The sequence below is a fragment of the Phocoena phocoena genome, chromosome 1 (genome assembly GCF_963924675.1).
Source record: "Phocoena phocoena chromosome 1, mPhoPho1.1, whole genome shotgun sequence".
Classification (NCBI taxonomy): domain Eukaryota; kingdom Metazoa; phylum Chordata; class Mammalia; order Artiodactyla; family Phocoenidae; genus Phocoena; species Phocoena phocoena.
Genome location: NC_089219.1, coordinates 134,431,315 through 134,454,122, shown reverse-complemented (window position 1 = coordinate 134,454,122; position 22,808 = coordinate 134,431,315). Strand labels below are relative to the sequence as shown.

Below are 22,808 nucleotides of genomic sequence, written 5' to 3'. Positions count from 1 at the left end.
CATCACAGTGGGGGAGGTTCTTCAACGTCACTCCGGACCCATCTGGGACCCTCGTAATATGTTCCCTTCCATGCTCCAAAGCGACCGTCACATGTTCTTCTCTCTCCGCAAATCTGCAGCCATCCTTCCCACCCACACATGTCACTTCCCCTTCACTCTCAGCAAGTGACTCAACACCCACGGATAGGGAAAGTACAAGCCACCCTAGATAGGCACCTCAGATTCCTACCCAAATCCTGCAGCCTGGCTCCCACCAGACATACCCCATCCGCCTTCTACTTGGTTACGATGGAAGTCCTCTTCCTCTTCTCTGCGGTTAAAGCCCCTACCCATCCTTTGGATCCCAAACCCTCCCACTTTCTCAGGAATGTATTGTTTTCTCCTCCTCTCTTCACTGCCCACCTTTCCCTCCCAACAAAATCCTTTCATCCATATTTTCAAATGGTTGTCCCAGCTTAATCAATCAAAAAAAAAAAAAAAAAAGCACCCTCCTATGGCCTCTGTTTTTTCTCTCTTCCCCTTCTCAGCCACATGTCTTAAGGAATTGTCTACACTTGGTGTCACTAGTTCTTTACCTCCCACACACTCCTCACCCTCACCACATCTCAGCTCATGCTATCAACGTTTTTCTCTGTCTCTATCATCAAGGACACCAGTGACCTCCTTATTGCAAAATCCTAGGGACACTGCTCACTCCATTTATTTCCTCCCCCCTCAGTGTTTGATACTGTTGTTCATCATCTCTTGAACTGCTTTCTTTGCTTGGCTGGACTGTCTTTGTACCTCTCTGGCTGCACTTCTTTTAAGCTCCTCTTCCATTGGTCATCCCTTTCTCTTGGAGTTCTGTGTAGGGTCCTTTTCATTTCTCAATCTGTACCCCATTTTCAGTCACATCTGATGGTCATACCTTTAACTATCTCTGGAATCCACTCACTTATTTTCATTTCCTCTACCACTGACTAAGCCAAGCCCCCACCCCCTCTAACCAGGATTACTGCCAGCATCTCCTGACTGGTCTGCTTGCATCCAATCTTGTCCTTCTCAAATCCATTCTCCATCTTGCAGCCAGGGTGATCTTTCTAAGTGCAAAATTTTCAAGATAAAACCCTAACTTCTTGGCATGGCATGTGTGGCCTCTTGTGACCTGGCCGTCTGTCACCAAGCTCTCCTTTGTCCCCTCTACCCCCATACAATCTTCTCTCTGGCCTCAATGAACTGACACTGGTCTCTCTGCTAGCAGATTGTCCTTAGTCTCAATCTAACTAATGCCTCTTCTGCAACATCATTTCTCTTCCACTAATTTATATGCCTGCATGTTTCTACCTATTGTGGATTAGGCTGAAGTACTCTCCCAGGCATGCTTTTGAGTCTCAAGCAAAGCAGGGAATTTGGCTAAAAATGTGTGTCATCGTGATGGGTAGCTTGAGTCAATATATCTTTTAAATACTGTCTGATTTCCTACACTTCCTTCAATCATAGAACATTTGTCTGTTTTCTCTCTTTAGACCCAAGGCACTTGAGACCATGACAATCAAGCACACTGGTTAAGAATTCGGGCTCTGGAGCAAGATTGCCTGGATTCAAAATCAAACTCTGTGATGTCCTAATTTTGTGACATTAGATGACTTGCTAATCTGTGCCTTAGTTTTGTCATCTGCAAAATGGAGATGACAAAGTACTCATCTCATAGAACTGTTGTTAAGATTAAATGAAAAAAGCTAAGTAAAGCATTTTGAATGGCGCCTGGCACATAGCAAGCATTCAAAAGAGGGCTGTTATTACTTTTGAAGGCAGGTACTGTATCATTTACTTCCATAGAGCTACTCAATAAATATTTATGAAACGAATAAATGAAGGAAATGTTTGTATCTAAACTCGTTTGTATCTAAAATGTTAACCCAAAAGTGAATAATAAATAAGCTAAGCACCATGCATACAAATTACACCAGTATGGTCGCTGGTCACCTGGAGCTTTTTGGAAATGAGGTCATTCTATTTCTACCCAAGTGCTCCGGGAATTATACTCTCTAGAGGAGGGAGGTCTGAATCAAATGGGACACCTCAAGGTTCTTGAAGGTGTCATGACTGACCCTGAGGTAATGTCTTCTTTACATAAATGTGACTGTTAAAAGCAAGGAAACATTAAGGTAACTGTTTTAACTTGTTTTCCAGTAATTTAAGACTACTGGGCCTTCCATTCTGCCAGTGTCACAGACCTGTAATCTCACTCATCCAGCTCAAGGAAAGGGCTGTGTTCTGAGGGTGCTTTCCCTCCCAGAGCCATAGAAGCTAGAACTTAGTTCAGACTTCACAGACTTTTGTTATTTAAAAGTCAGTTTTTAATAACGAAAGTAGTGCCACCAGATGCTTAGTTTGATCAGGGGAGAGATAGAAGCAGAATAAAATTATTTAACAGAGGTGGGTTTGTTTCCAAAGAAACAGTCGAAGAGGGAACTAAGGTGGCCTAAGAGAAGTTTCAGAGTAGGAGAAAAAGCTGGACCAGACGTATGCATGGCACCAAATTGCCAAATACGTGTATGTGTGTATACATATGTATATAAATACATGTGCATCCCACTCTTATTACTGTTTGCCTTCCTCACTGGCCTCCTGCCTCTTCTAGGGATAGAGACACTGACACAGTATTTCTGTCTTCATAAAGGAAGGCGGGCATCTAGGGAAATGACCTTGATAGACTGAACTATAAATACAATATTAATCAGAGCAATTTGCTCTTGAATTGTGCCCCCTTTCCCAATATCCCAAAGCAACTCCAGGAGAGAGGCAAAAATGCTCAATCACTAGCCATTTAATGAGTGTGCAAGTAAAGGTCAAATATTCCCACACAGTGGGAAAGTAACCTGAGCCCTGCTTCCAGAGAAAGTTATTTCCCAAGATTGGCTACATTTAAATAGATTCCATAGATCCCTATGCCAAAGGGTCTCTGTCTTGGTGTCATAGAGCAAGGTGGTAAGGAAAATAAGGTTAGGGGTTTAAATCACATGTAACTACTCACATTTGCTCTCTGAACAATCCTTATTCTTGGACCAGCCGTCGTGCAAATGTCTGTCCTCCAGAATGTCTGGGGTGGGGAAAAGCCTAAGAAAGGGCCAGCCTATGGTCCTTACTGGGTAAAGGAAGCAGCAACTCACAATCATAGCCTATTGGTAATAAGAACAGCACATTACGTTCATTTGCTCTATACTATCATTGGACGTGAGCATTACTTTTCAGGTCAAATAAATGCTTGATTTCAACAAGACCAGGACTTTGTGTCCCCCAAATAAAAGTCATCAAGAGGATATTCCACCCAGTAAAAAAGAATATTTTTAGCGTAATGGTTGAACACAAAAAGAAGGGCTCTCGGTCCTCCCTGCTTAAGGGCCTCTGCCGCCAATTTAGCTACTGTTTTACAAGTCAAAAGCTGGCTTTTCAGCTGCCAGCACTGGGCCCTCCACGCGAGCCTGGAGAGTTGAGCTGCTCTCCCTCTGCCTCTAGTGACCTGCTGAGTAATAAAGGTTTGTGGAGTTGCTTTGTTTCTTTCTGTTTTTGTTTTTAAATCGGAACTAAGCTGACAGTCTTCATGGCGACAGGGAGGGCAAGGCCAAGTTAAAATCCACCTCCAGCTCCTCAGGGAATGAAGAAGCTGAGGCTCGTTCCTGTCAGCAGGTGTGAGTCATCCACACAGGGAGCAGCAAAATTGAGGAAGAAGGTGCCATTTTGTTGTCAATGTTCCCACCATCACTGCACAGAAATAAATAGTTGGAGAAAATGATCGAGGATAAAAGAATGATCCGGCTGGGAATCAGACTGAATAGAAGGTTCCCACTGAATACTGCTTCATTATGCAACTTTTCCTTTCACTGAAGGATTCCAATTCTTGGTGAACCAATCGTGACAAGGAAGTGCTGACAACCCTGGGAACCAGCAACTCGGGCCTTTGATTCGTAGCTTTGAAGCCCAGTCCTATCACTGGATTGTTAGTTGCGTGTAACCAAGTGAACTTGGCCTCCTCGAGTCTCAGTTTTTTAAAATCTGGATCTGTAGCCTTTACCTTTAGATTAATGTTTACGTATAGTGTCTGTGTTGAGGATACCATCGTGCCACTTTTTAACCATCCTCCAAACTTCCCCAGAGATACTCTCCTTGTCGTCTTGTTTTTTTTATTTTTAATTTTTTATTTCTTTTGGCCACACTGCGGGGCTTGCAGGATCTTAGTTCCCCGACTAGGAATCAAACCCGGGCCCACAGCAGTGAAAGCACGGAGTCCTAACCACTGGACTACCAGGGAGTTCCATCTTCTTGTTTGTTGCCGGAGGGATGGCAATTGGCTTGATGTTTAGCCCACACTAGAAAAGCATCAAAGGAACCTAAACAGACTCAGGATAGAACTATCTCATAACCAATTTTCTAGTAAAAAAGATTGAAATTTAACCTCACAGCTTCATTTTATATCATTTATCATTTCTGTATGCTTAAGCTTTAACTGTTTTGTAAGCTAGACGTAGTTCATTCGAAATAAATTTGGAAAGGAGGACCTGTAGTTCATCCCAGAGAGTGGGAGAATTTCTATAAATCCTTTCATTTGTTTCATTATAAAGTCCAGAATTTTAAACAGAAAAACCCACCAAATATTATTTTACAATTCTGTGGTTCTCAACCTAAAGTGTACATCGAACATATGTTTGAGCCCCACTCCAGATCTACTAAAGCAGAATCTCAGAGGTGCTTGGGCAAGTGAAATCGGCAAACTTGCCACCACGTGATTCTGATTTGCACACTTGGATAAGAACGCAGAAAAAGTTACTCGGATCAAATGGACCCCAGGTGACCCTGGTGTAGCCTTTCCTTTCTCAGGTGATGCTTATTTCTTCCTTCCATTTGCTTAGGCCAAGAGCCTTGGCATCATCCTTAACTTTTATTGTCACACCTCACATCCAATCTATCAGCAAATCTTGTTGGCTTTGTCTGCTTTCAAGATACATCCAGGAAAAAAAAAATGTGTTCATATATCTAGGATTCATCACTTTTACTGATACCCTAACACAGTCTTTTTTCTACCAAGCAGCTAGGGTGATTCTGTTAAAATTTTAAGTCTAATCATTTCATTCCTTTGCTCCCAAACCTCCTGTGGCTCCCTCTTTCACTCAGAGTAAAAGGTAAAGTTCTGACCTTGGCACTCAGGGCTCTGCTGACCTAGAACCTGCCACCTGTCTGCCCTCTCCTCCTGTACTCTGCTACTCTAGTCACAGTAGCCTCCTTGCTGCTCCAGGCACATTCTCATCTCAGGTCCCTTGCATCGGTTCTTCTCTCTTTCTGAAAAGCTGTCCTCCAGAGGCATCCACATGGACAACTCCACCAAGTCCTTGTTCAAGTGCCACCTTCTCAATGACCTCCTCATGGCTACTCTGACCAGCTCATTTCCTTTACCCCAGCTCTCCTGGTTGCTCTTACTCTGATCTACTTTTCCTTTTCTTCCCCAAAGAACGTATCACCTTTCTATATATAATCTATTTACTATGTTTTGTTTATTGTTGATCTTCCCTGGCTAGAATATAAGCCCTACAGGGCCAGAATTTGTACTTGTTTTGTTTCCTAATGTATTACAGGCCCCCAGAACACTGAGCACATAGTAAACGCTCGATAAATATTTGTAACATTTAAGGAATACAAATTCTAGGATCCAGAGAGAGCAAACTAGGTAAGTGCAGAATGCTGCCTCCACAAAGTTCCATTCTAATTGGGTTTGCCACTATGGGGACAATCACAGCTTATAGGAGATATTGAGACCTTTGTGGTGCTGTTGCTATAAATGCCATGAAATATGCTACTCTTGTTTTTCAAATCAAGAACTAAGAGCTGTCGAACTACTTCTACACTGACAACCAACAGCTAAATCAAAATCGTTGCTAGAAATTTTACTTTAGCTGCATGTTTGCGTGTTATGTGTTATTATGTAGGAAACGGGGTGAGACAGAATGTGGCTTTAGTCCTGGGACCTCCAGCTTCTACCAGATGGGTAGGGGTCAAAAACCATACTGTCAGAGAGTCCCGCTCTGAAATGAGTTAGTAATAGAAACTCAATTCATTGCAGAGAAAATGTTTTTTTAAAAAGAGAGAGAGGGAGATTTCACTTCACATATCTATTTTTATTTTATTGGGCATTATCACAATCTCCGCCCAAAATGGTTAGCCCAACGGGGCAGAGAGATCAAGAGGAACATGACAGCGATCAGAGGCAGTGGCACTCACCCCTGGTGGAAACAGTCTCTGAAACCTTCCCCCTCCCTGGACAATGCTCTTAATTAGCTGTACCATATTTCCCAGAGAACAAAAGCTCCCCACCCCTCAGAGGAAAAGCTTTTCCAGGAGATATCTCATTGGGGAAGCGCCAGGCACACAACAGGGAGAGGAGAACAGACAGGCTGTTCTGGGCTCTGCAAAGAGACACAAACTTTGGATTCCCAAGGGAGTCTTAGAGGTTACCTGGCACATTTTTCTCCACGTGACAAGCATGTGTTTCACATACCCTGAGGTGGCTGACTTCAGAGGCCCCCTTTTTCTTTTCCCTCTCCCTCAGCCACTAGCTGGGGTTAGGAGTCTTGCGGGTGGCTGGCAAAATCAGCTGGAATCATCTTCAGAACTGAGCATCTGGGGAGCAGTAGGGAAGGAACTAGGAGTTTATTTCAGGTGACAGACATGGAGCAGGCCCCTATTTTTTTCCTGCGACTATAATAATATTTCTGAAATGGGGATGCTTGAATCATATGTCTCTTCATATCACTGTGTGGGAAGTCTCAGTTACAAGCCTAACAACGGAAGAGATGGTGGGGTTTTTAGGACTTGGTGGGTGCTGAGCAAAGGGGTCTGGAAGATTGCTGGGGGTGGGGATGGGGGATGGGAGTGGGCTGGAGGTGGGGAGTGCAGGCAGAAAAGGCAATTAAGGGCAAAAGGACTGCTTCACCTGAGCCTGTTTAGGGAACAAAGAAGAGGGGGCTGAAAAGTCTTCTCTCCATAACAATTTTGCTCCCCCATTACATGTGTTTTTTGAAAAAACACAGAGGAAAAAAAAAGTCTTGTTTAAGTGCCTCTTCCTGAGTAAGTTCACTGTCAGGAAAGGAAAATCCAAACGCTCAGATAGTCTATTTTTGTGCCCAGAGGCTCCAGGCCCTGCACACAGACTCTTCCTTACTCTGAAGGAAAGGAAACTGAGCATGAGGCCTCCCTGTCACAGAGGCTGGAATTGAGGAACCTGTATTACTCGAAGGCCTGTTCCCCGTACAACCTCCATTTTAGGAAATAAGGATATAGTGCAGGATGCTTTGGGAGGGACCTGAGTGGCTGGTTAAAAAAACAAAAACAGAAACAAAGCTCATTATTCTGTAGGCAAACAACCAAGGCACTGGACTTTAACTGGAAAGTTCAATCAGCTGCATCAGTGTTATGCTGCTTCTAGTCATTACGGTTTACTGCCACCACCTGCCTCTTGGCTACCATGCAGATAAGGATGAGAGGCCTGATTAAGAGTTTTGATGTGCAGGTCAAGCCAAAGTCCTAAGTCAGTAATAAGCATAATAAAACAGCAGTTGCCTAGGTAGATAAGGCCTTTGTACATTTTGCATAAATTTTCTACACCATTCACAAGTTTGTTGTTTTTCCTCTGTACTGCCTTTAACCAGTTAAAGGGTGTTGCTTAAGGTGTCCAGCCAAGGAAATGGGGTTCAGACCACTCCCCCTTTCAATCCAGCGTGGCCCTGCCTGCCTGTCTACTTTGCCGGAGATTACCTTTTGTGAGGACCACAGGGTACACCGAGAAGAGCAGTCCAGCTTGTGACAATCACACCTCTTGGGCTGTTCTTGTCTCCTCTGCTATCTGGCCTGTGAAGCTGACCTTAAAGAGACCTCTGCTTTTAAAGGGTTTCCTGGGGAGCTGGTGACTGGGGATGGAGGAAGGAAATTGGAGAGATCCAGTTAAAGGGAGAGACTGATTCTTTACTGGCTTATTAACAGTGGCCCTCGCACGGGCAGAGCCTCCTAAAATGCAGATCTGATCGTGGCACTACCCCTGCTCATAATCCTTCAATGGCTCCCCAGTACCCTTAGGATAATGTCCACATATCCCCATTAAGGTTTACAAGGCTCCTCACTCTCTGGCCTCGGCTTGCTCTGCTCCCCCAACACTGTTTAGCACATTTCCCTTGCCCTCCCTCTCTTCCCAACTCCCCCAGTTGAATTCTCTACTGAATTTCTTTTGGTTCCTCAAATATCTGCTTCTTCTCTTCCCCAACTTTCAAACATCCTTTTGTTGCTGCTCCTAATTCATCCTTTAAGTTCTTTCATTGAACATTTCTATCCCAGGAAGCCTTCCTTCACCACCACGACTTGGAGTTAGGTTTCTCCCCTATGAGCTCCCACAAGCCTCCTACTAAGCCTATCACTTACACACTACTTTGTAATTACGCGTTCATTCGTCTCCCTGCTGGATGGTAAACACCCGAGGGCAGCACTAAGGTGTCTGTCTTGCCCACTGCTTTCTCCCCAGTGCACGGCCAATGCCTGGCACGTGGTAGTGCCCCACAGGGATTCGTTGAATAAATGGGCATTATGCCAACATGACAAAAGAAGTCCCAGTGGTCCTTCCCAGATTCGTGTTTGCCTGTTTATTTGTCTGCTGAGACACGAGGAAGAGCTCTGAATTCAAACGACACGTGTTGTACTTGGGCCACCCTGGACCCCCCTTCTCCTCTTCCATGATGCCTTCCCAGGGATCCTGGTGCACAGTTTTCCCAGTCAACTCAGGGCCACCGGTGGAGTTCCTTGTTTGTGCATATACTGGCATCTGTTTGTGTGACATTTAGTAATTTATTCTCTTTTTTATTAATTTGAAAGTTAATTTACCATTATTTAATTATTTTCAAATGATTTCGTATTTATGCCTTATCTTTCCCACATTTTTCTTGAGAGTAGGAAATATGACTTCTTTTATCAATCCTTTTAATACCTAATGTTCACAATTTGTGTTTAATGAATATACACAAGGATGACTTAAAGTCTAATTTTTTCTTTAGAAATGAATTTATTACAGCGCCATGGCGGAAATGCATGGTAGATATATTTGGTGATGTGGCAATGGATTGTTTCTTAAAGGAAACTGTGGTTCCAGGATGGGCCTGGAAACTGTAGCCCAGAAGTATGAGGGCGCCACAGCCCTGGTCGGTTGGCAGAAAGCCTGAAGCCTGGGGAAAATGTTGTTCCAGGGTGCCCTCTAGTGATCCAAGGTGCCGCTACGTCAGAAGCCAAGGCCAGATGCTCTTGAACTTCTGCAGGAAGCAGAATCCATGGGGGAGCCTAATAAAATGACAGATGCCAGGATGCCACGCTAGCTGGGAGACCAATCCTTCTAATCAGCACCTTCAGGCATCTGATGCACAGTCCACGGATCATACTTTGTGAAATACCGACTGTGATGCCCATCAAAGAAAATGTTCCAGATATGTAGTCTGAGAACACCCAGTCTCATTCTTCTGCTTGTAGGGATGGATCACTGACTCCTTGCTGATTATTCAAGTATGGACATGAGTGAGAAAGAGGGAGACACAGAGATAGCCTAGACCTCTGGTATGAAATGCAGTCCAGGAAACACAAAAGCAGTCAGCAGCATTTTTAGCTAGACCACTGAGAAAATGTTTTAGGGAGGATTGTGTTACCTTGATGTCTATTCTCCAATCTAATGGAGGGTAGCCCCTCTCCTCTTTTTTGCCCTTCCCAGCAATGGGTGACTGTTTTTTTATTGAACACACACTCTGTGGCCAACACTGTGTCAGACTGTTCATGTATATCAGTATATCATCTCTGGAGGTACCTGGAATCACCACAAGTGAGGCATGCCTTATGCCATACAAGCAGAGGGAAGGATTACAGGACAACTAGTTCAAGCATAGGCAACAGCTAGAAACTGCTTTCCTGCATTCTATACTTATGCTCTGTTAAGCAAACTCACTAGAAAGATAAACAGAGCAAAACCCACATCATTTTCTCTATTGTGAAGGAGCTAATTCCTACTCAGAAACCAAATAACATCCATCAGTTATAAAAAATTGTATCTCTGAATCCCTATCAGTACAGTCATCCCTTGGTATCCTGGGGGAGTGGGAGAGGGGAGAATTGGTTCCAGCACCCCCGGTGGATACCAAAATCCACGGATGCTCATGGCCCTTATATAAACTGGTGTGGTACAGTCTGCCTCCATATCTGGAGATGCGGAACCCATGGATACAGAGGGCTGACTGTACTTTTTTTCTGTCCTCTTGAAAATTTCCGTTGAAGGCTGCTGCTTTAATTAGGGGCTGTTAGCACATTAAAATGTTTGTTGAACCTTGCAAGGTGATAAATTACTCTGATTTTCAGTCTAGTACTTAGGTCTAATTAGTTTATGTACTTTTTCATGTACTAACAGCACCTAATGAATTCACTTAAATGGTAAAATCACATTTATTGAGTGTCTATGTGTCTGGACACTGTGTTGGACCATGGAAATATAAAGGAGGCTAGGTGAGGTTGAGTGCCTACGCCATGGGGGATCAAAGCCTAGAGGGTACATTATCTCTGACGCAATGTGATGAGTACCTTATCAGAAATATGAACCCAGGGTTAGGATAGCACAGGACAGTTACTTCTCTCCATGGGAACCGACTGAACAGAGAAATGCATCACAGATACACACTAGTATTCTAATAATTGCTGAACATTAGAATTTTCATGGGGAGTGGGGAAAACCACAACATTCATTTCCAAATTATCTTGGACTAAAGAGTTATCAAGGCTTCCCCGGTGGCGCAGTGGTTGAGAGTTCGCCTGCCGATGCAGGGGACACGGGTTCGTGCCCTGGTCCGGGAAGATCCCACGTGCCGCGGAGCGGCTGGTCCCGTGAGCCATGGCCACTGAGCCTGTGTGTCCGGAGCCTGTGCTCCACAACGGGAGAGGCCACAACAGTGAGAGGCCCGTGCACACAAAAAAAAAAAAAAAAAAAAAAGAGTTATCAAATCTCTCTTCTCACAAATAGCAATGTTTTCTTTCATACTACCCCACCCCCTTACTATATCTTTAAAACAAAACATGAGGTGCTGGCCTGATGCCGTCTGATTTCAGTCCTGCTCATTTGCTTGTCCGGAAAACTTTAAGCATAGGCTCACAGAGCCCTTGATGAGAAAGCTCATTAAAAAGCTGTCTGAAAAGGGGAAACAAATTACATCTACAACACAGCCCACTCTTTTCCTCTTCATTTCCTTCTTCCCCTCTCAGACTGCGACATTATAAAAGACAAGGCAAAGTGAGTCATCAGGTCTGGAAAAGGCATTGCTGGATGGGTCCGTCTTTACCTTGCTGCTTTGATGACATTTATCTTGCTTCACTGCAGTGCTAAAATGCTGCCCAAACAGCAGGAGGGCCCTGTGTGTGTAATGACGGCCTTGGGAAAGCCTTTGATTGTGTGTATTTGGGTGGAACTTGAGCTTGTAATTGGCAAATGCACACATAGTCTGATTTCAGAGCATCTCCCTAGAAACTTTGTTTATTCCTGAGGAAAGGGGAAGTTTCTTTCCTCCTAGGTATATCTGTGACCACCTTCTGAAGGTTTCCTCGGGAGCATTACTTCAGGATGGCAGCGATCATACTCAGGGCTGGCCCAGCCATAAAGTGTCTTATTAAGTCACCCCCTACTCCTCTCAAGTGGGGAATTTCATGAGCTAGGATAGGCTTCCTGCCTCCTGGCTCGAAAGGGAAGTGATGGGGGTGATTGTCCACTGGGAGGAAGAGAAAGGAGGTGGGTTTTATTTTTTCTTCCTTCTTCTCATCCTGGAGTTTGCAAAAGGAAGGCTACAAATACCAAACAATCCTTCCACAGCTGGTAGCTGGGGCAGTGTTTGTGGGGAAAAGGAAATCCTTCCTGCCACCTTGCCCCTTGTTATATATAAATTGCTGGGGTTGAGGCACTTACGGTAAAATACTTGGAACATGGTTCTTTTCTGTGCTGAGGCAGAGAGACTATATCCTTTAAAGCCAGAAGACTACGGTTGAGGTCCTGTCTTTTCACTTCCTAGCTGTTTGATTCTTGAGAATTTGCAAAACGTCTCTGAATCTTATTGTCTACCATGTGCCAGGCCCTGTGCCAGGCACCGAGAATTCATAAATAGAGAAGTCACTGGCTCCACCCTGCAGTTTTGTGTAATCTCCTGCGGAGACAGACCCATGCACCAGCACAACACAATGTGGGATGTGCTTTACTAAAGCTGCAGAAGAGTTCCCAGGAAAACGAGAGGAGGGGACTGTGTATGTTTTGGAGGTGGGAGAGAAGAATGAGAAGGTGAGAAGTGGTGAGACTATGGTTAGGGAAGGGCTCCCAAATCAGGAGCTTGGGCAGGATTTTGAAGAAAAAAGAGAGTTCACTTAGAGAGAGAGAGAGGGAGAGAGAGAGAAGGATGGTAGAAAGAACCCTGGCTGACAACATTAAAGAAGTGGCAGAGGAAAGGAATCTAAGAACAAGACTGGGGAGTGGGCTGAGAAGTAGGAGGAGAACCAGCAGAGACTGGCTTCAAATGCTGCAAGAGGCCAGCTGCAATGGGGACTGACTGGCAAGCATCCATTGGACCAGCGGCATTTAGGGGAAGAGCACAGTGGAGAGTGAATGGAAGGAGAGCAGCGGAGTCACTGAGCATATTCCTTATATTATTATCATTATTATTGAGGAATAGTTGATTTACAATATTATATTGGTTTCAGACAGACAGCATAGTAATTCAGTATTTTTACAGATTATACTCCATTAAAAGTTACTACAAGATAATGGCTATAATTCTTTGTAAAATATATCCTTGTAGGGCTTCCCTGGTGGCGCAGTGGTTAAGAATCCACCTGCCAATGCAGGGGACAAGGGTTCGAGCCCTGGTTCGGGAAGATCCCCCATGCCGCGGAGCAACTAAGCCCACGAGCCACAACTACTGAAGCCCGCGCGCCTAGAGCCCGTGCTCCGCAACAAGAGAAGCCACTGCAATGAGAAGCCCGTGCAACGCAACGAAGAGCAGCCCCTGCTCACTGCAACTAGAGAAAGCCTGCACACAGCAACAAAGACCCAACGCAGCCCAAAATTAATAAAGTTATTTAAAAAATCCTTGTAGCTGATTTATATTATACATGGTAGTTTGTATCTCTAATCCCCTCCCCCTACTGTGCCCCTTCTCCCTTCCTTCCCTCCACCAGTCAATGCTAGTTTGCTCACTCTATCTGTGAAGCTGTTTCTTACTATATTCACTGGTTTGTTTTACTTTTTAGATTGCACATATAAGTGATATCATACAGTATCTGTCTTTCTCTATCTGACTTATTTCACTAAACATAATATTCTCCAGATCCATCCATGGTGCTGCAAATGGCAGAATTTCATGCTTTTTATGGTTGAGTAATATTCCACCATACATCTTTTTTATTCATTCATCTGTTGATGGACACTTGGGTTGCTTACATATGTTGGCTATTGTAAATAGTGCTGCTATGAACATTGGGGTGCATGTATCTTTTCCAATTAGTGTTTTTGTTTTTTCTGAGTATATATTTAGGAGTGGAATTGCTGGATCATATGGCAGTTCTATCTAACAAGCATATTCTTAATGTTCAGTGGACTTGGCTGTTAGGAGGAGATGAATAGGGTTTTGGTTAGAGAGGGATGAGAGATGAACAAAGATTTTTGTTGTTTTGTTTATGATTGAAGCTTGGGTGTAGTTAGATACAGGAGGACAGGAGGAGTTAATTTAAAGGAAAAGGATGGGATTAAATGGGGTTAATTCCTACCTTGTAGAGCCCTTCTGAGAATTAAATGAAATCTCCTGGGGAACCCTTTTTGTAATGAGATATACACATGTGAATATGATTATCCTGCTATGGAAATAAAACTTCCACACATCACAGGCATTTGAGCTCACTTATCATGGGGCTGCTGAGATAGGCAAATCTCCCTCTCCATAGCCTTTTTGTGTGAGCTGCTTTCCTATTTCCTCTCGCCACCACTTTAGACTTAGAGCCCAAGAATGAATTGAGCCCTCCTTGACATTTCTTCCTGCCAAACAACACAACTCACCAGTTCCCCTGGATCACAACAGGAAGCTGGGAGTTGATAAGTGAGAAGCAATTAAGGGAGGGGACAAGAGCCTCCTCCTTGTTAGGAGGTGGGACTCACATCTAGACCTCTTGGAAACTTGGAAACTCGCTTTGTCAGTTTATTAGCTTTTTATCAGATAACTTTGGAGCCACATGGGCTATAAAGTAGACTGTCCCCTCACAGACACCAGTGGCCCCTTTTCCATCTCAGTTCACGAGCTGCAAGTCCCAGTAGGGCAAGGATTTTTGTCTGTTTTGTTCACTACTATATCCCCAGTGACTAGAACAGTGTCTGCCACCAGGATGGTGTCTAATAAATACTAATATTAATAAGTTAATGAATTTACCCATTCATTCATCTTTCCATCGACTCAATCGAAATGGCCAACCACTAAGCTCGTCCTAGATAAACAGCGATATATAATTCCTGCTATCATTTAAAAAAATGTACATTCTGTGCCAGGCACTTTACATACACTAGTTCATGGAATCACAATCATTTTACAAATGGGAAAAGCGAGACTCAGAAAGAGGTCACTTGGTTGAGGATATTTGGCTGGAAAGTGGTGAAGCTGGGATTCCTCACTGTCTGATTCCAATACCTACGCTTTTTCTACACCACCATCTTCTTCTCCAGTCTCATCCCTCACCATTCTCCAACTCAAACCGTAACTTCCGTCATAACTGACCACCTATAATTCCTTGAGCATGTCATGTTCTCTCTCACTCACTCCTTTGCCTGGGACACGTTTAGCTGTGTCCTCTGTCTGGCTAATTCTTCTTCACCCCTCTTCTGGGAGACTTTCTTGAAATGATGCTCTCCAAGTGGGGTAGGTTGACCTTCTCTGTGCTCTCACAGCCCCCTTTGCAGCCCCCTATCATAGGACATTTCACAGGCATCTTAGAAGCCTATATTTTTTTGGCCACGTCATGTGGTTTCTGGGATTTTAGCTCCCCGACCAAGGATAGAACTCGTGTCCCCCGGGGGTGGAAGCGCAGAGTCCTAACCACTGGACTGCTAGGGAATTCCCTTAGAAGCGTATTTTTTGTGTGCCTTTCTCCACTAGCTGGGCAGGGACTGTCTTCATAATAAGAGCTGCCATTTGTTGAGGGCTGCAATGTACTGGCTTATCTTGTTCAATTCTCACAGCTATTATTATGCTTGTTTTATAGGTGAAAAAATGGATGCTCAGAGAGGTTAAATAACTTTCCCAAGGTCACAATGACTGAGTGGCTAAGCCAGGAATCCAGCATAGGTACATCTGATTCCAAGGCCTAAATTATTTTCTCTTCAATATGTTATCATCGGAACCATCCACAGTGCTCACAGCTTAGCTGTTGGGATAAACAGATAAATACCACCTGAACAGTGAGATTAGTGAGCTAATCCAGGTTTATAAAATTCTTGGGAGGGAACATGTGGAAGGGAAGGGTTTGTTCTCTCTGGAGGAGGTGGGGTTGGAAAGGCTTCATAAAGTTGCCCGACTGCTTGGGAACTTGTAAACTGGTTCCATAATGATGGCTTAAGATGGAAAATAGATTCCTGCATCAAATATTGGTGATTAGTTTTGGAGGCCATGGCAGACATTGTTCAGGTCACCACTCCTTCCGATTGAGTCCATCTGGGTGCCAGGAATTTAGCCCAAATGCCTGCTGGTACCTGCAACCCAGTCAGCACATTGTTTCATTAAAATCTTATTCGCGCACGCATGTGTGTGTGTGTGTGTGTGTGTGTAGATGTGGATGTGTGAAAACGACTTTACATAATCATAGTTTTAATCTTACACACTATACTTTAAATTTAAATGAAATCAATACATTTTCAAGTTTGTGGCTATAAGGAATAGGGTAGTACTCCTAATTATGTGTTAACTTTTCTTCCTGCTCTTGGGTCTTAACTGCTGGCATCCCTGGAGGCTGCTTTCTCTCTATTCTTCTCTTCAGGGAATTCATCTATTTTCTAGGCTTGAACTACTGTAAAATTCCTATAAAATTAAACTTAAAACTACAAGCAAAAAAGCATGGCTTTAAAATGTACGGTACAATACCTTCTTTGTCTGCTGCAGAGGGCGTTTGTGAGGGAGGGCACAGTGGGTGGCCGGGCTCTGGCATCAGGCAATTAGGAGGCTTCTAAACTGCTCCATTTCCTAGCTGTGTGGCCTTGGGAAAGTTACTTAACTTCCTTAAGTCTGCATTCCCGATCTATAAGAGTGAAAATAATAGTATCCTAGTAATAGGACTATTGTGAGGACTAATAAAATAATGTAAAAGCACTTAGTAACTTGTTTGTTGTAAGTTACCAATAAGTGCTAGTTATAACAATAATTATTATCACTCTCATCACTGGCAGGATAAAGCAATTTGGGTGACAGTGATTTGAAACCAGTGATGTACTATGAAAATGTGAAATATTATTGTTTTGTATAGTGTTGAGTGAAATCCAAAGAGCTCGATAGAAAGGGAATCGAACAAGAAATCAGGAAAGCCAGATCCTAACAGATCCTAATGCTACTTCAGCCACTAACCCTCACTGTGACCTTGGGCCAATCTCTCTCTGAGCCTCTGCTTTCTCACTTGTAAATGAAGCACTTCGCTGAGATTATCTTGACGAGCAATCCCAGCTCTGAAATTCTATGATTCCATGAGTGTTGGAGCAAATAAGTTATGTAGCAAGTCTTACACGGTTCTTGGAATAGACTAGAAGGTTAATATGTCCCACATATACCACTGGCCAAAGTCCATCTCTGAGGTTGATAAAAGTTAACTGCAACTGCAACAGTCAGAAAGAGCTATCTGGGGGAATTCAATGAAAAGGCAAACTACAACGCACCTCAAGACTCTTGGGAGACATCTTTTTTGGTAGAAGATAATAATGTATCTATAATGGCAATACTGAACTAGTCAGAAAAAAGGATCAGATCATGCCCGGCAGCTGTACACTTAGGCAGGAAAGTAGGTGCAAGACCCCCTAACATTTTTGGTTGTGGCTTTGAATTGTAATGTGCTGGTAGCTCTCCCACACAGCTTGGGGGCCTCCTGGCTTCCTACCTTCCTAATGTACTGAGTATCTGCTGTGTGCTAGATGTAGTGGTCAACTGGGCTACTGAGACACACGGTCTCTATTCTCAAGGCACTGACAAACTATTGGATAAAGCATTTTAACTGTGGGTGGCTACTGTTACATTTTCAGCACAGTCCTGCATGGTATTTAATATTGTTTATATACTGTTTGTCTACTATTCTGGGAAAACATAGCTGTTTGTGTATTCAGCTCTCCACCCTCAGCCCTCCAGCAGCTTCTGGATGTTAAATATTATCTCTTCATGTGAGCTGTACCAGCAGGAAGGGTCATCTGTTACTCTTTTACTTCCTAATGAGCCCTCAAACTGGTTTGTAGGGCAGTTAGAGATTCTTTCTTCGCAGAGGAGTGATCATTTCGGATTTAGTTTGCTTGGTCTTATTCTCTGCCAGGACTCAAATTTTGTTCTTCCTCTTCACTTTCCTACCTTACCCCACATAAAACAAAATAACCAGAAATGATAACAAAAACTAGACAGTATGGTGTGGTAGCAGCAATTTGATGGATCAGCTAAAATGCTTCTTTTGCTACTATAGCAGCTACTATTAAATGCCTTGTCACTTACCTTTGAAGTTCTTTGGAAAAGTGAAAGTTATTTTGCATATAAGTGCTTAAAATCACCTCAGTTACCTAAGATACTTTCATCTCCCTCCAAGATTCTTCTTAAAGGGCCTTTTGCTATTTTCTTCATATACTGTTATACATGTAGAATGCAGTATTGATAGATTTCTCCAAACTCACTGATTTTCATATGCCCTGAGAATAACAAAGATATTATGAAAATGACAATAGAAAAAATTTCCATAAAAATAATTAATCAAAAACCTGATGCTTAGAGATACTTCCAATTATCTGGAAAATTGATACTAGGTAACCGACTGCTCATTCAACAATTCAGCGATAAGCATGTATGAAGTGCCTAAAAGTGTGGCATTGTGCAAAGTACTGCAAACATAAAGGAGATTAAGAAATGGTTGTTGCTTTCAAGGAGCTCAATTAAAAATTGTTCCCTTTATGTAAACCAACTATACTTAATAAAAAAAATTTGCTTGCTTTATATCTTGTATAAAAACTTAATATTTTACAAAACGTTTTCCACATGTAACAACTCATTTCATCCCCAGATCAATATTGGTTTCATACTTCATAAACTTGAGATTTCTTGTTGCTCACTCTTATTTGGCAACCAGAATGTTGATTTTGATGATGATAATGTTCATATTTCTCCACTATTCCTGGTTTGATTTTATGTACCTAATGACTTAAGAGTTTGCAAAGTGTTCCATGGAAGATAATATTTTCCACCTTCTCACCTTCTAGTCCGTGTTCCTCTTCTGCTCAGTTTCTTCCTGAGGGAGGTGGGGCTAAAATGACTTCAAATTCCCTGTGAGTGCTCTTAAGATAACGGTGACCTCTGCTACATACCTGTGGTGGGAAACTGGTTTTTGAATTCCTTTCCCACCAAAGCCTTTAGGTCATGATTTCAGAAATTCATTCCTACTTCATTTTTGCTTTCGATTTTTCTTTTATTCCATTCCGGATCATTCCATAATTCTATGCTATCTTGGACTATTGTTTCCATCAAAAAAATAGAAACAGAATTTAGCAACTGAGGAATTATTCTGCCCAATACTTTCACTTTATGGGGGAGGAACTGGGTTCCACAGCCATGAGGATTGCCAAAGCCATACAAATAGGTGGTAGAGTTGGGCTTGAACCTCAGAAGCTATACACTCTTTGACCAGATATCTTTTTTTTTTGTTTTTTGGCTATGCCTGGAGGCTTGTGGGATCTTACAATAGTTCCCCCACCAGGGATTGAACCCTGGCCACCTGAAGTGGAAGCATGGAGTCATAACCACTGTACTGCCAGGGAATTCCCTGACCAGATGTCTTTTTAAAGATATCAGACTTTTTTTTTTTAAATAAATTTATTTATTTTTGGCTGTGTTGGGTCTTCATTGCTGCATGCAGGCTTTCTCTAGTTGCTGTGAGCAGGGGCTACTCTGTTGCGGTGCGCAGGCTTTTCATTGAGGTGGCTTCTCTTGTGCAACACGGGCTCTAGAAGCGCGGCTTTCAGTAGTTGTAGCACGCGGGCTCAGTAGTTGTGGCTCACAGGCTCTAGAGTGCAGGCTCAGTAGTTGTGGCACATGGGCTTAGTTGCTCTGCGGCATGTGGGATCCTCCCAGACCAGGGCTCGAACCCGTGTCCCCTGCATTGGCAGGCGGATTCTTTTTTTTTTTTAGATGTTGGGGGTAGGAGTTTATTAATTAATTAATTTACTTTTGCTGTGTTGGGTCTTCGTTTCTGTGCAAGGTCTTTCTCTAGTTGTGGCAAGCGGGGGCCACTCTTCATCGCGGTGCGCGGGCCTCTCATTATCGTGGCCTCTCTTGTTGCGGGGCACAGGCTCCAGAGGCGCAGGCTCAGTAGTTGTGGCTCAAGGGCCTAGTTGCTCCACGGCATGTGGGATGCTCCCAGACCAGGGCTCAAACCCGTGTCCCCTGCATTAGCAGGCAGATTCTCAACCACTGCGCCACCAGGGAAGCCCTGGCAGGCAGATTCTTAACCACTGTGCCACCAGGGAAGTACCAGGCTGTCTTTAAAAGCTATCTGTCAAGTGAAACATTCTTCCCAGGATAACATTCTTTTATATTGCTAGTATATAAATATTTGGCTACTGTTGCAACAGAGACCTACCCAGTTTTACAATTTTTCACAGATTATACTGTTATGTTTTCAGTTTTCCCAGAGTGTACCTGTTCACCCAGGTACACTGTCCTTGAATCAATTGTTGAGCATCTACTACGTATCGCGCAGAACATAGGTGTTTTGGCCTGACTTTAATTGGAAGTACTCTTTGGATTCGCGTAGAATCATTTAACATTGGATTGCTAGTAACTGTACAGTTTTAGTGTAAGTAAGTGGTCCAGTAAGTGTGAGAAAATTAATAACAAGAATTGAATCCTAATAGGATGTTGAAGGTAGACATAGGATTTCACACATGCAGAGGACCCCCCCCAACCCCTAATTATTTATTTATACATTGTCTTATTGAAGTAGTTGATTTACAATGTTAGATTAGTTTCAGGTGTACAACACAGTGATTCAATATTTTTCTAGATTATACTCCATTTAAAGTTATATTGGTGGTATTCCTTGTGCTGTACATTACATCTTTGCATCTTATTTATTTTATACCTAGTAGTTTGAACCTCTTCATCTCCTTCCCCTACCTTGCCCCTCCTCTCACCCCCCCTTCCACTATTAACCACTAGTTTGTTCTCTGTATAAGAACCGCCAAGTGTGGTTTTTAAAGTCTCCTGAACTTGCTACAAAGAATGCCAACAAAGGTTAATCTCCGGGGGATCTGTTTCTATTTACTCATCTTCCTCCATCCCCGCCCCCAACTCCACAGTGGGCTCCACCTGCAGGGGGCCCCGGGGGACCAGGGGGCCCGGGCGCCCGGGAGAAGCGCGGCATCCCCGCGGGTGGGACTGGCCAGTGGCGCGGTCCCGGCCGCTGCCGCCAGCCTGGGTCGGGTCGCGAGTCCCCGGCGGCCGGGGCGGGGCGGGGCGGGGCGGGGAGGGGCGGGCGGCGTCCTGCTCTTCCTGCCGCGCTCGGACCTCCCCCTCTGGCGACACTTGCGCGTGGCCCTGGCGTCGGCGTCGGCGTGGGGACTGTGCTTGCCTCGGGCGTGGCTCTGCAGGTGCGGCCCTGACTCACCACAGAACCTCCAGAGGCGTTAACCGGCTCGACCCCAGTAACCCGACCCTTTGTTCTGCGTTGCAGGAGGGCCGGGCAGGTTTGCGGCAGGCACTACCGCGCCGCGCTGGGCGCCGGGTTGAAGCAGCCCCTGGCCTTTGAGGAGGCAGTCCCCCGCCATCTCCGGCCCCGCGAGGTAGGGTGACTGGCCTGGCCCCGGAACCCCCTAGACGCCCCTTCTCCGCGGCCACCACGCAAGTCCCGCGGGCTCCCGACCGGAACTGAGTTCCCGAGTGCTCAGCTAAGGGGCGCCCGCGAGACTGGAGCGCAACTTCGTGCTGGGCTTCTAGAAAGGCCCTTTCTGGGGTCACAAAAAGGCCGAAGCGCAAAAGGAAGATTGTTCCCCAGAACACAAATGTAGAAGTCCCCAGAGCAGTTGCCTTAGAAACAGAGAAGTCTGATTTGCACACGACTTTGCATAACCACCTGCGAGTTATTGATTTAGCACAGATAAATGGACCCCATGCTTTGCTTCCTCTTCTTCAATATCAGCATCTAATTATCTGCCCTCCCTCCTCCCCCACAGCCAGCCCGCTAACGCTATTTACATGATAATGTGCCTTGTTCCCTCCCCTGGTGTACTGCAGTGATTTGGGGTGGGTGGGGTTATGTTAGGGTTGTGGGCATTTACCCACATTTAGGGTGGTGGAAAATGGGGTAGCCACTTTGGCTTTGCCTGTTGATCACCTTGGTAACACTGTCATCTGGCCTGGAGAATGAGAACCTCTGACAAGGTGAAGCAGGCAGTGAGTCTCAGGGTTGGGGACCGCTGGTGAGAGGGAGAAATGTGACTGCAGCCCTGAAGTGTCACTAACACGGGCCCTGTGACTAAATAGGTTATTTGGGTGAGCGCAGGACAGCAGCCAGTCTGCTTCCTGGGACTCACATGCTGAAAGATGTTCACCTTGAATCAAGGTGGAGTGGCTTGAGGATTTATAGGTGCTGTACATGTCAGCAACTGTGTCAAGCACACAATGTGCATAGGCTTGAGGGCTGGGCTCCTTTATTCTGTTATTTGTCCGGACTGCTGTGTCAGATATTAGCTCCTGAGAGCTGGGACTATGAGAATTTATCCATCGTTAAATCCCCATAGGATTTAACGTTAAATTTAACATTAAATCCCCACATAGGCATGTGGCAGATGCTTAAAATATTGTTGAATGAATCCATTTTGCCCATAAAGTATCTTCTCATAAATAAGGTCACCTCTGTATGATATGGGAAATGTAAACAAATATATAAATGAATGTCACCGATTCTGTCTCTCAGCCTTCATTTCCTCCTGTGATTCCAAGCCCTGTTGAGTTGGGTTGGTCTATGACAGTAGTTCTTTAACTCCAGGCTGCATCAGAATTACCTTGTCAAAACAGATTGCTGGGCTTTGTCCCCAGAGTTTCTGATTCAGTAGGTCGGGGGCTGAGAATTTGGATGTCTAACAAGTTGCCAGGTGACACTGAAGCTGGTGATCTGGGGACCATACTTTGAGAACCATTGCTTAACAAGGTCTAGAGAAATTGCTGCAGGCCTGCCTCTGCTCTAGCTCTGTCATGAAACACATAAGCTGGGGAATCCTGTTCTAGCTTCTAGAATTCCTGATTCCCAAAACAGCTGATCATGTTACCCTTTGCTTAAAATCTTATAATGGCTTCCACTGTTCCTACGCTAAAGATTAAGATCCTCAGCAAACCCTACAAACCCTCAGATGCTGTGGGCCTTGCTCTCTAGCCCCATCTTTTTCTCTTCTTTGTGCACTAAGCTGTTTTTTCTTTTGTCCCCACCACCGGGCCTTTGCACATGCCATTGCTTTTGTCTGTGCCAGG

General features: G+C 44.3%; 1 protein-coding gene across 1 annotated transcript in view; it reads left to right on the top strand.

Annotated features, from left to right (window-relative positions):
* Positions 1 to 3,337: 3,337 nt before the first annotated feature.
* Positions 3,338 to 22,808, top strand: part of LOC136117885 (quinone oxidoreductase-like protein 2) — a 31,586-nt gene continuing 12,115 nt past the window's right edge. The window contains exons 1-5 of the mRNA XM_065870858.1: positions 3,338 to 3,518; positions 5,961 to 6,019; positions 8,359 to 8,486; positions 20,642 to 20,932; positions 21,016 to 21,124. Coding sequence (XP_065726930.1) covers positions 3,338 to 3,518; positions 5,961 to 6,019; positions 8,359 to 8,486; positions 20,642 to 20,932; positions 21,016 to 21,124 — 768 coding nt within the window. The remainder of the gene's footprint in view (positions 3,519 to 5,960; positions 6,020 to 8,358; positions 8,487 to 20,641; positions 20,933 to 21,015; positions 21,125 to 22,808) is intronic.